This window comes from Microtus ochrogaster, unplaced genomic scaffold, assembly GCF_000317375.1.
Source record: "Microtus ochrogaster isolate Prairie Vole_2 unplaced genomic scaffold, MicOch1.0 UNK137, whole genome shotgun sequence".
NCBI lineage: Eukaryota > Metazoa > Chordata > Mammalia > Rodentia > Cricetidae > Microtus > Microtus ochrogaster.
Window position 1 is genome coordinate 74,666 of NW_004949235.1, and position 14,050 is coordinate 88,715.

The following is a 14,050-nucleotide window of genomic DNA, read 5'->3' on the forward strand; positions in this document are numbered from 1 at the left end:
ACCCACTGATTGGACTGTTAAGAATCTGTTTCCTGGGCTTAGATAAGGAAGACTTCAATAAAGTTAACTATATACTGAGTTCCACTGATTAAAAATGCAGTTCTAAAAATTCTGCTCTTGTGGCAAATGTTTAAACAAATAATAAATGTAAAGCACAATACTGTGAATACTGTACTGTTCAGGTACCTGTTGAGAAGTGAAATGCTTGTAGCCAAACTATCAAAATTCCGACCTTTCAAAATAGGTTTATAAAATCCTTTTTCTTGAAAATTAGTACTTGCTTTTGAACTCTTAAAATGGCAATTTTAATTACAATTACAAGTCCTTAAGTCTTAAAAGTTATTCCTTTCAGCTATTTTTCAATTATTTGAAAATTATTTCTTACTTGCAATTATTTTTTCAACTATATAATGAACACAAAACCAGTTTCTATTTAAACATCAAATTAACACATTCAACATAAAACTAGGCAATCTAATATAACTTTTATACAATACAAAATCTGAGTGTGATTTGTCAAAAATTCTGTAATAGTAAAACCTTTCCATCTCTTAATATTCAAAACTAACAACCTTGTGAGACTACAAAGTTAGCAGAGATGATCAGATTTAAGGACTGCCCGGCTTCTTCTAAAATGATGCACTCTTTTATCCTAGAAGAGACAAAATTATTTTAAACCACTGAAAATTCCATACTACCATTACTGATCTAAGATTATGAAATAGTATGTTGGTTTAAGTTTAAATATAGTGAATGAGGAAAGGTGAGGCATTTGGTGGAACTCTGTCCAACAATAAATGTAAGGCTTTGTTAAATGACAAAATTAAAAGAGAATTCCAGTAAACTCAGAAATGTTACAATTAGTACCATTTTAAATAATGATTTAAAGACAGCAGAAAATTCTTAAAACTACTCTTTAATTTTTTCACTAGAATTTATTTTGTGTGTATAAGCATGCATGCAGGCATGCATAGCCCATTATGTGGAGGTCAAGAGGACAATGTGCAGTTTCTCTCCTAAAACATATATGTTTCAGGGATTAAACATGAATCACCAGGTTTTGTGCCAACTGCCTTTATTTGATGAGCCACCTCGCCAGCAAAACAAAGTAAGAACTATCCAACAAAACAACCCCAAGGCTTGGGTCTGGAGAAATGGTCTGGTGGTTTCAGCTCACAAACTGTTAACTCTAATTTCAAAGGATCAGACACTCTTATCTAGCTTCTGTGGGCATCAGGCACATATGTAGTACAGACATACACACAGGCAAAGTACCAGTATACAATTAAAGAGAGAATTAAAACCTTCCCAACAGAAACAAACAAATCCCTATTTTTTTTTATTAACTATTCCATCTGACAGAAACCATATTTGAGAACTTACTGTGTTTCAATTTGAAATCCTTTATTTTTATTAAAAAGCTCAGGGCGGTGGTGGCGCACGCCTTTAATCCCAGCACTCGGGAGGCAGAGGCAGGCGGATCTCTGTGAGTTCGAGACCAGCCTGGTCTACAGAGCTAGTTCCAGGACAGGCTCCAAAGCCACAGAGAAACCCTGTCTCAAAAAACAAAAACAAAAACAAAAAAAAAAGCTCAAAATCTTGTATATTTAAGGCTTAGTGCAATCTGTGCACCAAAGAACACTCGGACACAGGTTACAGCCGATTGGAAATTGTTTTGTTTTGTTTTTTCATCATTTGGAATTTAAGTGTAGTCCAAGCATTTAAAGAAAGGGGCTTTTAAGTGCAATCTGTGGAAATGTATTATTCTTTATGAAGCAAAGGTAAGAATATTTAAAATGTTTTCTCAAGGGGTGGGTCCTAGGAACACTCTCCCCCATGGGTATGAAGACCTAAGGATTGCTCAAATCTCTCAAATCTCTTATACAAGATATGTTTGTATATACACTGGTGATCTTTCTGTATACTTTAAATTTCTCAATTTTTCTACCTAATGTTCTATGTGAACATTCTACCTAAATTTCTGTGTGACTGGAGAGGTGACTCATTTGGCAAAGTATTGCTTTGCAAGCCTGGTTCAGGTCCCTAGCACCCCCTTTAAAGGGCTAGTATTAGAGGTGTACTATATAATCATAGTGCTGGAAGAACAGAACCAGAAATAAACAAATCCCTCCGGCATACATCAGCCAGTCTAGCCAAATGGACAAGCTCCAGATTCGGCAGAAGATCCTGTTTCAAAAAGGTGGCGAGACACCAATGTCTATCTGACTGCTAGAAGTACCCTCACATGTACACAAGGTACACACATTATCAGGTACATGTCAATAAGATAACATCCCACTTAGGTCGGGGCCTAGAAAACTGGTCACGAATGTACACATTTTTAGATGTTAGTTAGGAATTAAAATTATGGGGCTGAAGTTAAAAGAATGATGATGGAAATACACAGTACATTCAATTTCAATAACAAACAGTATTTAGTTGCTTATAATAGGTCTGTGGCTCCATGTGCTTGTTCTGTAATCAGGAGGACAAGAACTTGGGATCCCAAAATTGCCAACATCTACTATGGGCCTCCACACAAATATTCTGATTGATCTGTGAACATGCACACACAGACGCACATACATACATATGCACGCGCGCACACACACACACACACGCACGCACGCACGCACGCACACACACACACACCAGACAACAGCAGGTTTCTCTACTAATTTCTGATTCCTAACTAGAGAGAAAGAAATCTCTAGATTTCAAAGGGAAGTATTCTTTCCAACACAAGGTGAAAACTCAATTTTGAACACTTTTGTTTTCAAACATTTAACACTTTCAGAACTTTGGGGCAAACTGCTGCAGTTACATACTGCACTGTGTAGAAAAAGTTTAAATGAGCATCTTTTGCTCATTATATTGCAAACACACTGTAGGTAATAACTTTCACTGCCTAGTAAGTTAGAAATGAAAATAAGCAAGAGGTTTATTTCTGGAATGGCTAAGACATTTTTAAATTTGACTTATGGTTGTACAGATAAGTAAAAAATACTAAAAATTCATTGAATTATAAACTTTAAATGAGTTATATGACATCCATATTACACTTATCCTTTATTATCTCAAAATATCTTCCCCAGAATGCAGTATTCTCTCCAATGAACTAGCCAATTAATAGACTTCATATTTGGACTCAAAAGTAAAAGAACCTTAGAGACTTTGTGTTCTACTTATTCTCATTTTACACTTGTAAAGTCTTGGGACTGGAAGAACAGCTCAGTAGTAAGGCATGTGATTACAGCATGGCCAAGTTCCTGAGTTCTAACCCTCAAATAAAACCATCACATAGAAGGCACCACATAGAAACTCTAAATGTAATGTCCTAAAATGTAAGTGATCTGTGCAATGTGAACATATTAAAAACTCAAACTTTGTTGACTTCTCACTTGGTTATTTTCAACCTCCCCTCCTCAGTTTTATTCCTTTTCATTCTCCACGATGTTCAAATCTATTAACCGAGTAGTTCTTTTGTTTGTCTTTAATCCTACAGCTATGAATTACATTCTGATTTCAAATTTTTCTGTGTGGTCAAGTAATTATTTTATCTGCCAACTCTCATGAACCTTTTATATTGCTTACCATTTCTCTGTAGTTTGTGTGCATACTGTGTAAGTCAAAGGTCAACATCATCTGGAGTCTGATTGCATTCTACCTTTTCTCACTGAACACACAGATTACTGATAGGGACTGACCTTGCTACACAGCTTGCTCAGGATCCTGTCTTTGCCCCTGAGGACTGGAATTCTAGGCAGGCTGCTAAACCCACCTGCCATTTATAAATTCTGAGTTCAAAGTCACATTTGCTCAGTAAGTGCTTTACTCACTGAGCCATGTGCCCAACAGCTCATCAACTCAACCTCCTGAAAACTTTTCTTCCCTAAAGACAAACTTTATTATTCTAAGATTTGCATAGCATCCAACACACTTTGGGTAAAACACAACTATTATAATGGTTTATCAAGGGTTTGTATAATAAAACACTTCAATTAATCACTATAAAAACATGTATAAAAACATACAGGAAAAACTAAGTTTCAGTATTAACACACACATTCTATTCTGCATACTATTCTTGTCCTACCTTGAAGTAATCATCTTGAGTAACAAGAGAATTTCTCAGTCTGTTCTCGGGGTTAAATAGACAAGAGACCACCGTCTGTATGCTTCGGTCCACAGACTTCTGAAACAAGGAAATTTAAAGACTACATCTTTTATTCACTGCTAATGGCTTTTTTTAAAATATTTATTTATTATGTATACAATATTCTGTCTGTGTGTATGCCTGCAGGCCAGAAGAGGGCACCAGACCCCATTACAGATGGTTGTGAGCCACCATGTGGTTGCTGGGAATTGAACTCAGAACCTTTGGAAGAGCAGGCAATGCTCTTAACCGCTGAGCCATCTCTACAGCCTGCTAATGGCTTTTTGAAAGTATATTGAGCATATACACTACTAAGAAAATCTTTCATAACATCAAATTCTTACCATTTATTGTTTACTTTATATATAGTCCGCCTAAATTTAGTATTTTAGCAAATTTAAAAATTTGTATTTATTAAAACTATGGTATTTTGTTTGAAGCATTGATTTTTCCCTATTACAGAAAGAATCAAACATTTTAATATTTCAAAAACATATTCAGGGAGATATGTTAGTATAATTGTTCAACAAGCTATTTTAATTTTATGTGTGCAAAATTTGTTCTTTTTGAGGCAGGATCTCATGTAACCCTAGGATTGCCTCAAACTGGCCATGTAGCCAATGCTAGTTTTGAACTCCTTATTGTTCCGTAATTTTCTTATTCACTAGCACACACAGATGAGGGATCTGTCCAGTGAAATCTTTCGTTTTTTTTTTCCCAACATGTCTACTTCTTTATTTATTCAACAATATGAATTAGAATTTTGAGATGAGAACATGATTAAAGAAATGACTAAATCAGGCGGTGGTGGCACACACCTTTAATCCCAGCACTCTGGAGACAGAGGCAGGCAGATCTCTGTGAGTTCAAGGCCAGCCTGGTCTACAAGAGCTAGTTCTAGGACAGGCTTCAAAGCACAGAGAAACCCTGTCTCGAAAAACCAACAAAAAGGAAAGAAAGAGGGAGGGAGGGAAGGAGGAAGGGAGGACAGACAGACTATCTAATTCGGTATCAAACAATTACCATTTTAAAAAGCTAATGTCATAAATATTTTCAGAGTATCATAAATAATACATATTACTATTTTGCTAAATAAAATATTTAAACTATAAAAGGCATGGCAAATATTCATACTAATAGTAGAAATCTGGCCACTGAATTCTACCAAATCATACTATAGACCAGTAACTAAAATATGATTTAAGAAAAATGCAATTAGAAGAAAAGATACAACAAAGGAATCAGAAACTCCAAGTTTGGGTTATCTGAGGTATTATTTTCTTGTACATTAATTGCAGCTTTAAGTCCTCTGAGCTCTGCAGGTTGTAACTTTTATTTTTAAATCGTGGCAAATAGGTCAAAGAATCATAATATAAAATAAATTTTAAAAGCAGTAAATAAAATTAGATGTTTGCCTTTTGTGAGCCATTTCCAGAGGCTGGAGAAGCTTCATGAACTGAACATTCATTTGACAAAACTTCAGTTCCTGAGTCAACTTCACCGCAATGGTAGTTAACAGTTGTATAAGCCTAAATTTAAAACGATAAAAGTATAATTAACAAGAAACATGATACATTTCTAAGTCATTCTTTAGAAGGTTATTTTTCAGAAATTGTTTTAAACTAAATGTTTAAAATTACTGTTTTAAAATGAAGTCTTTTATTTTAAAAATGCCTCTGTCAACATGAAAGTCAGTAGGAGTTTAAGTAACGACAATATGTAGTTAACGGAGTACCTGAGAATTCTCTCACTTTGTTTTTCAAATACCCAATCTTTATCTATGAAAGTTAACAGAAGCTCAGGTGGTTTACTAATACATGGCATCACCTTCTTTTATTCCTTTTATAAAATAATTTTAAGGGTAAAATGTTTCTCTTCTATGTATTTTATTTTAGTTGCAAACTCAGGCAGATTCTAGAAAGACCACATGGTAACTCTGAATCTAATATTTAATAATATTTTCCTTGATTATACATCATGCCAATAAGTAACCAAAAACTTATTGTTTATGAAGCATCCACTGACTGGACTTACAACAATAATGTGAAAAACAAAAAGCAGGTTTTTTTTCTCATGTGAGTATATTACATAAAGTAAAATACCTAAAATAAGGTAATTAGAATATTTATAAACCTACACAATATTGCAAAAGAAATATATCAGAGAAAACTGTAAGACTAAGTAAGCAGAGTACATTCAGCTAATTCATTTTACCGGTGGTATAACATAACTCCTCTGTTCCCCAGCCGGCCACTGCGGTGGCATCTTAAGAAAAGAAAACAAAGATTATTTAAACACCGACACATCTTTTCAAAAGAGATAATCAGACAATGTTACAGTCTTTATCATGCTCTTAATTTCTTATTACAAAACAGTACTATCTGTGCATTTTTCAGTTTCTTCCATATATAAAACTCACATTTTCTCAAATGGAACCTGGCATTCAGGAAAATTTAAAAAGACAGGAGCACTTGGAAATTATTACTACAGCTACAGTTATGCATCATAAATATGGTCACATCTATTGGAAGAAATTCATGAAACTACTATTTTATAGCATCTAGCAAAATTATGCACTATCAATCAAAATTCGGTACTGGGTAGTATTTTTATTTCAACCTATTTTATAAAAACTTCTAAGTCAACATGGATTTTTAAGATATTTGACAGAAATGAAAGTATGTTGAAATAAGAACAGAAGATACTTAATCTTCATAAACAGTCTCAACAAATGTTTTTTTTCCTTGTCAAAATATTTACCTCTAAGTAATATTGATGTTTGAATTATAGACTAATTCTACTTCCCTTTAATTTTAGATCATTTATATAGCACACTATGTAGCAATTTTATATAAAGAAAGACCAAAGTAGTATCTCCAAGTTATTTTACATTCCCTTAAATTATCTGATAATTCAAGTCCTTCTCCTCAGTGCTTAGGGAACCCTGGGGAAGAGGAGTCAGAGGGGATAGAGGACACCAGGAGAATATGGCCCTATAAATCAACACAATCAAAGCTCTTATGAATGCACAGGACTTGAGGTTGCATGTACCAGCTCCTCTGCCTATGTATTATGGCTTCCAGTTTAGTTATTTATGATATTCCTGAGTGTGCAAACAAATGGATCTCTAATTCTTGTGACTTCTCTTGGGCTCTTTTCCTTCTGTGTTTTTTCCTCCCTGGCTCAGTTTTGCTATGGTAGTTTTCTCTAACATACTTTATTATTATTCCTTTGTGGTGGACTGAATGAGAATGGCCCCATAGGCCCATATACTTGAATGCTTGGTCACCAGGGAATGGCACTATTTGAAAGGATTAAGAGGTGTAGCCTTGGGGGACTGGAGAGATGGCACAGTGGTTAAGAGCACTGGTTGCTCTTCCAGAGGTCCCACATTCAATTCCCAGCACCCACTAGGCAGACAATTGTTTGCAGTTCAAGTTCCAGGGGATCCGAAACCCTCTCTGACATATATGTAGGCAAAACACCAAGGCACATGGAATAAAAATAAATAATTAAATAAAAAGAAAGGGGGTGTAACCTTGTTGGAAGAAATGTGTCACTGGAAGAAATGTGTCAAAAGCCCAAGACAGAGAGAGGGGCTGTCTGTTCCTGCTGCCTATGGATCCAAGATGTAGAACTCTCAGCTACCTCTCCAGCACTATTGTCTGCCTGCATGTTGCCACGCCGATAATGAACTAAACCTCAAACTGTAAATTGGCCTTAATTAAATGCTTTCTTTTATAATAATCACTGTGGTCATGGTGTCTCTTCACAGCACTAGAACACTAAGACACCTTACAAGCCTGTTTATATAAGGAGTAGATCTGGATAGGATGAATGAGGACAGGTGCTGGCCAAGTCATTTTCAATTAAAGGAAAAAATACCTGATAATTATAAACTGGCAGCTGATACCCAGTGATGACCTGAACTGGTGAACTTGGATAAGGAGGGTATGCCTGAGAATAAAGTTCACAGAAAAATTGGATTAGTAAAATAAATTTGAGAAAATGAGAAAGAGTATCATTCACAATACAACAAAAAAGTATTTTTTTCTGTTTTTCTATATATATAGCAATTCAGGAGTCTAAAAGATTGGTTTTATGAGGAAAATATTTCTTGTCAAATGATAACCCACTGCGTAGGAAGGAGAAAAAGACAACTTAAATGACTGCTTTTCTAAGCCAAAATTCACCTTTGGAAGTTGCTGTACACGGATTATATGTACAGTTCTAGCAAGGGAGTTCAATAAATAACATCTTCTGTTTCTTTATGAAAATACCTTCACAGATAAGGCACTCATAGAAATGTTAAGAGAACAGAGAAGCTCTAACTTTTCTACAGCCTCATTTAATTTCTGAAAGTTAAGGAATTACAATCTGAAACTGGAGAAGTGATTAAATCATTGTTTTCCGACCTTAGGCAACCTGGTCCTGGGAGGACCATACTGATGCCGAACTTAGTATGATATGGCGCACTACAGCCCAGAACTCTTGAACTCAAGAGATCCTCCTGTCTCAGCCTCCCGAGTAAATCACGCGAGCACCACCACACCCGGATAAATCATTGTTTTCTATACTTCAGTATTTATTGACTAAAAGCAAGTAGTAGCACACAAATGCCTTATATCAGTAATGACTCACAATATTAGGAATAAGTATAGATTTTCTTCTAAGTCATATTTTGAACAAGAAAAATTAGGCAAGATGCAGTCTGTATTCCACACACAATAAATATGACATTATTATATTTTTTTGCCAAAAACAGTCTCTAAAATTGAAAAGCATAAAAGTAAAATGTACCAAGAATGTTATTTAGCATAAATAGGCATAGTAAGCATGAAAATTTAAATATTAACCCAGCTCAAATTAAATTCAAGAAACCTATGATTTATAGATAAAGCCTATCAATTTTAGAGCTAAAATAAACCCAGGTGTCAACAACCTACATGAGGAGGCATTTGGAATTCACTGCAGGTCAAACACAGATGAACTGATCTTCTTTGGGAAGAACCAACTAAGAGGATATGCAAAGCTGTTCCTGAACATTTATAGAACTTCAACTTGAAAAAAAAGGCAATAGTAAAATTCTTCTATATATACTTTATGTGTCTGAAAAATAAACTTTGAAAAAAAGAAATATATCTAATGTGGCTACGAAGGTTCTAGGATAAAGGCTTACAAATTACATAGAGGCAGATTTAATTTCAGCATGAGGAAAACAGCAATTAAGAATGAGAATAAACAAACATATTCTTCCCATTTCAAGTATTCCAATAAGGACTGAACTGTATTACAGTTAACATCCAAACCATGCATATGATTTCAGAGCTTAAAAAGACTTAACAAACCTAAGAACAAGAATGCAGGCTGTTATTACCTGAACATACTGAGTTATAGGATTCATCATGGTTGGAGGCTGCATGTATGTCTCAGCATTTGGACTACTCCAAACACTCTGAAACTGTGGTGGAGGAGGAGGATTAAAAATCAAAGGACGTGGCTGCACATGATAAGTACCTTTAAAAGAAACAAGAGAAAAACTTACATCGAGTTCTCTGAAAACCTAAACAGTTTTATCAAGAACAATTTCTGGTTTTACTCACATAAATTTTGTTTCCTGATTGCAGGGCCCAGTTTCAGCTTTTTACCATGAAAATTTATCTGTGACTAAAAACAGTAACAAGTGATAATTTAATCCTTCACTTCCGAGACTTGGGCAAATACTACTGTGCTCAGCCTTAGAACTCTAATCAAAGCATCTCAAAGCATCAAGTTAAATTTTGAAAAGCCATTCTTCCCATTTCTAACTCTGTCTCTAGTTGGTAAAGCTAAAGGCCCCCAATGCAAGCAGGTTTTGTTTAACCACATAAAATTACATTTTGGCAAGGCGGTGGTGGCGAACACCTTTTATCCCAGCACTCAGGAGGCAGAGACAGGCAGATCTCTGTGAGTTTTAGGCCAGTCTGGCCTACAGAGCTAGTTCCAAGACAGCCTCCAAAGCTACAGCAAAATCCTGTCTCAAAAGACAAAAATTAAAAGAATTTTTTTTTATTTTAAACAGAAACGAAGCCTATTTTTCCTTGTATTTTACATAAGACTGAATATCCAGTACTTTTCAACTCTAAAGCATTGCTAAAGAAATTTTCTGTAAGACTATTACTTACTTCTACTATCTTCTGCACATCCACGTCATTATAAAATGAAACAAATCCATAGCTAGAAAGCAGATAAATGAAATACAAAATCGTAACTACATAGTACTATGATTTACACTATCTAATATTCTATAAAATAGCAGAAATGGTGATAATAGAAGATGAATATACTGTCCTAAATATGCTGAGACATAGACAACAGATCCTCTATAAATACCACTTTGTTCTCTTAGCCTAATGTCAGAATGGGCTAATATTCATTAACAAAGATCATGTAAGGCAAGACAGCTAAAATTTAAGATACTGTGAAATGTGCAGAAGGAATCTAATAACTCATGTTATTAGATTTGTGTGAGTTAGGAAATACCAAAATACAAATACTAGGAAAATAAACTGATAAAAAAAAACCTTTTATCCATAAAATAACCAACAGCAACAAGTTTTATTAATGCCCACTTAGAGTCTTGTCTGATATCCAGGCATCTCTCCAGCCATGCTCAGTTCTATAAACAGTAGCTATAGCAAATATATTTACATACCCCTTCGACACACCAGTTCGATCAGTGATTATCTTCACTTCTTTTACTGAGCCATATCTGGCAAAGAAACTCCTAATTTCGGTTTCATCCATCTATGAGAATAAATGAACTCCGAGAGTAAAAACTAAGCATTCAAGATTTCTAATTGCATTGTGAAAAAGAAATCTGATTATATGCAAGCCAATCTCTGGTATTCCGAAATTACTCTACTTTGATGAGTGTAGTTTTAGTCTCTATGGGTTAAAACCAAAACTGCAAAACTTTACAACAACGAAAAACCCTGTTAGGTCTACACATCAAATCCCATCATCCACAACATTTTAAATAAAATTTTTGAGCCTCTTAATTGTTGCCAGGGCTCCTCTTGGAAGTCCAGGGCTCATGCACTACTCCCACCTCTTCTCACCCAAACACCCCCTGGCTTCACAATGTATTTTAAAATGCAAACAAAATATGAATACAATACCCTAACATCAATTCCACCAACAAAAACAGTGTTTGGCATGATTTTGCCTTCTGGCAAAACATATCCTTGACTGGTGGCTGCTGATGAAGACTGGGTGCTGGCCTCCCTGGAGACAGCTGCATTTGGAGACTCAGAAGCTGTGGCAGACTGTAATTTAGAAAATAAACAATTTTAAAAATACATATACACAAACACATATGACAAACTGTATAAAAAATATACCTTTTATATTTAACGTGAGTTAGTGTTACTCTAAATCACCTACCTATACAGCTTAGTTTAGCTTCAGGGACAGCAATTAGCAGAGAACTGGTGTGGAAATTAAACGAAAGGATGAAATACTTTCTGAAATATGATGTTTCTCACAGTCATCTTTTTTAAAACAGTGTGTTAATCTGAGTAAGAATGGTCACTTCTTGAAAAGATTAGGGGTTGTAGCCTCGTAGTAGGTGTGGACTTGTCATAGTTGGGCTTTCAGATTTCAAAAGCTCAAGCCAGCTCAGAGGCTATTTTGTGTTCCTACTTAAGAACCACCTTATTCTTTTGAACAGCAAATTCCCTTCAACAATATTTCATGACAGTGAAATGACAGGGAGTAAAAAGATTAATGTTTTACCTTTTCTTAATGTCATACAATTTTACTTTTTTTCTAAATGGGACTACTACATATGCTATGTATCTTCAACTCTTTAAAAGTTGACTAGATTTGCTTTTCTACATCTGTCCAACTCTTCTCAATTTTTCATTCAAAAAATAAATTCAAAACATAAACAGTGGTTCTGTAATTTTTATAGGACTCCCTTCCTCAACTGTCTCTTATGAATGAAAATAGGCTACATTTATTTGATAAATAATTTTTTATTTCTGATGTCTGTAACACAAGGCATGGATGCTTTTTTATTTAGAGATGTTATACTTCACCAGATAACTGTATCAGAGTCTAAGAAGTAATAAATGCACTGATTCTCAGTGCTTCAGGGCCACTTAATATCTAGAGATATTGCTGGATATCACCAGTGAGGTAAATGTCTGACATCTGGTAGGTAGGCAGCCAGGGATACAACTTCAGTATCCCATAATGCCAACTACAACCACCACCGCCACCAACCAAGAATTGCTGGTACCAAAACCTGTATAAGGATGTGCTGAAAACTGTTGTGTGTGATATCCCTAGAATTGAAGTGAAACATGATTGTTGGGGAAGAACTTGATTTTTTTTGCTCTTAAATAAATTACCTGTGTTCAGGATCTTGAATTCCTTGCTTGAAAATTAAGCAATTAGAAAAAAAGCTCAAATGTCTTCTAATTATTTTCTTTATACAAAAGATGGGTATTTGAGGAAAATTTAACAATGAGAAAAATAAAGCATCAAATATTATAGGACACTCGATTTGGGCTTAGGCTTCCTGCTTAATTAGGGTAAGTATAAAATTTGTCTCATCTTCATAGTGTAATGATGTATTAAAGAAGGCACACCATACCCTGGCCTTTATCCAGTAGATGGCACTCAAAGCTAACAAAGCAAAAGTACTCATTTTAACAAGCCATGAACCACAGGCAGAGATGCTACTTAGTGTATGCTTCACTTAGTGTTTAAAACACCCATAACCAATAGATGCTTTTTAAAACAAGACCAAAAACACTCTACAACCAAATAATCATTAAGTCAGAATTTAATGTTCAAAATAGCGTAATTTTTTAACTTTGGCTGACCTGAAGCTTGCTATGTAGATGAGTCTGCCCTCAGAGTCATGGATTTCCACCTTCCTCTGCCTTCTATGATTATTTTTAAAGATAATGTCTTATGTTGCCAAAGGGGGGTGGGTGCCTTAAACTACTGAGGCACTCAAGTGATCCTCTTGCCTTAGGCACCTGGCCCCTACTGCCTCCAGTAGTTGAGATTATCCACAAAATATACTGAACTTGGTAGAAAAATATCTTATCCATTAATAAATGTAATAGCATATTGAAAACAGACTATTAAGTATAAGACAATCAATTCTACCTCCAAATGAATTGAGAAATATTAGGATACTAACAACGAACTTGGAAGCTATCACACATCAACTCTCCACAGTACAATAACATTTATTTGAATATCCACATCAAAAATAGCTAGAAGTTGAGAATATTGTTACTAAAAATTCCAGGATAATGTTCTTTGAAATTTAATTAAATCACCATAGTAAGCAAATTGCCATGTATGTTACAAATACCGGCCCAGATAGTAAGTCTGATTTCATTAAATTTCTAACTCTAATGGAGAAAACTGTCCACAAGTACTTTACAGTACTGTTATTTTAACTGAGATTGGCAAGTAATTTTACAACTAAAATATTTACATGAAATTGCCCAACTTTAACATCGTCATAAATTATATAAATTTTCTTCCTTTACCGCTAAAATGGGGAAACCTGTGTAAATGAAATACAACATATGCGAAATGGCTACCAACACACTCGTTACTGTTCCCCGGGAAGGGGTTGGCTCTGTAGCCCGCCCAAGCTAGCCTAGAACTCGCATCTCCTCCGGCAGCCTCCTCTGTGCTGCCATTGTAGCAGAGTTGCTTTGGGTTCAGGTGGCCAGCTGCCTGGTTCCCCTCCTGCACGCGCATGCGCAAAAGCCTACCCAGAGCAACCACCGGGCCCTTCAGGTGCCACTGCCTACAGGGCCTGGCCAATGGTGTCCACAGGGCCGCGCCAGTAGGGTGGGGCAAGGCGTGGGGTGGGGCTAG

General features: G+C 35.4%; 1 protein-coding gene across 1 annotated transcript; it reads right to left on the reverse strand.

Annotated features, from left to right (window-relative positions):
* Nucleotides 1-401: 401 nt before the first annotated feature.
* Dazl (deleted in azoospermia like) lies at nucleotides 402-13,930 on the reverse strand. Its single transcript, XM_026778401.1, has 11 exons — nucleotides 13,748-13,930; nucleotides 11,317-11,463; nucleotides 10,851-10,942; nucleotides 10,321-10,372; nucleotides 9,760-9,823; nucleotides 9,534-9,673; nucleotides 8,042-8,113; nucleotides 6,371-6,421; nucleotides 5,572-5,685; nucleotides 4,097-4,195; nucleotides 402-652 (listed from the first exon to the last, which is right to left on the reverse strand). The coding sequence occupies exons 1-11, from the start codon at nucleotides 13,928-13,930 to the stop codon at nucleotides 590-592; spliced, it is 1,077 nt and encodes a 358-aa protein (XP_026634202.1). The 3' UTR covers nucleotides 402-589.
* Between the last annotated feature and the right edge of the window lie 120 nt (nucleotides 13,931-14,050).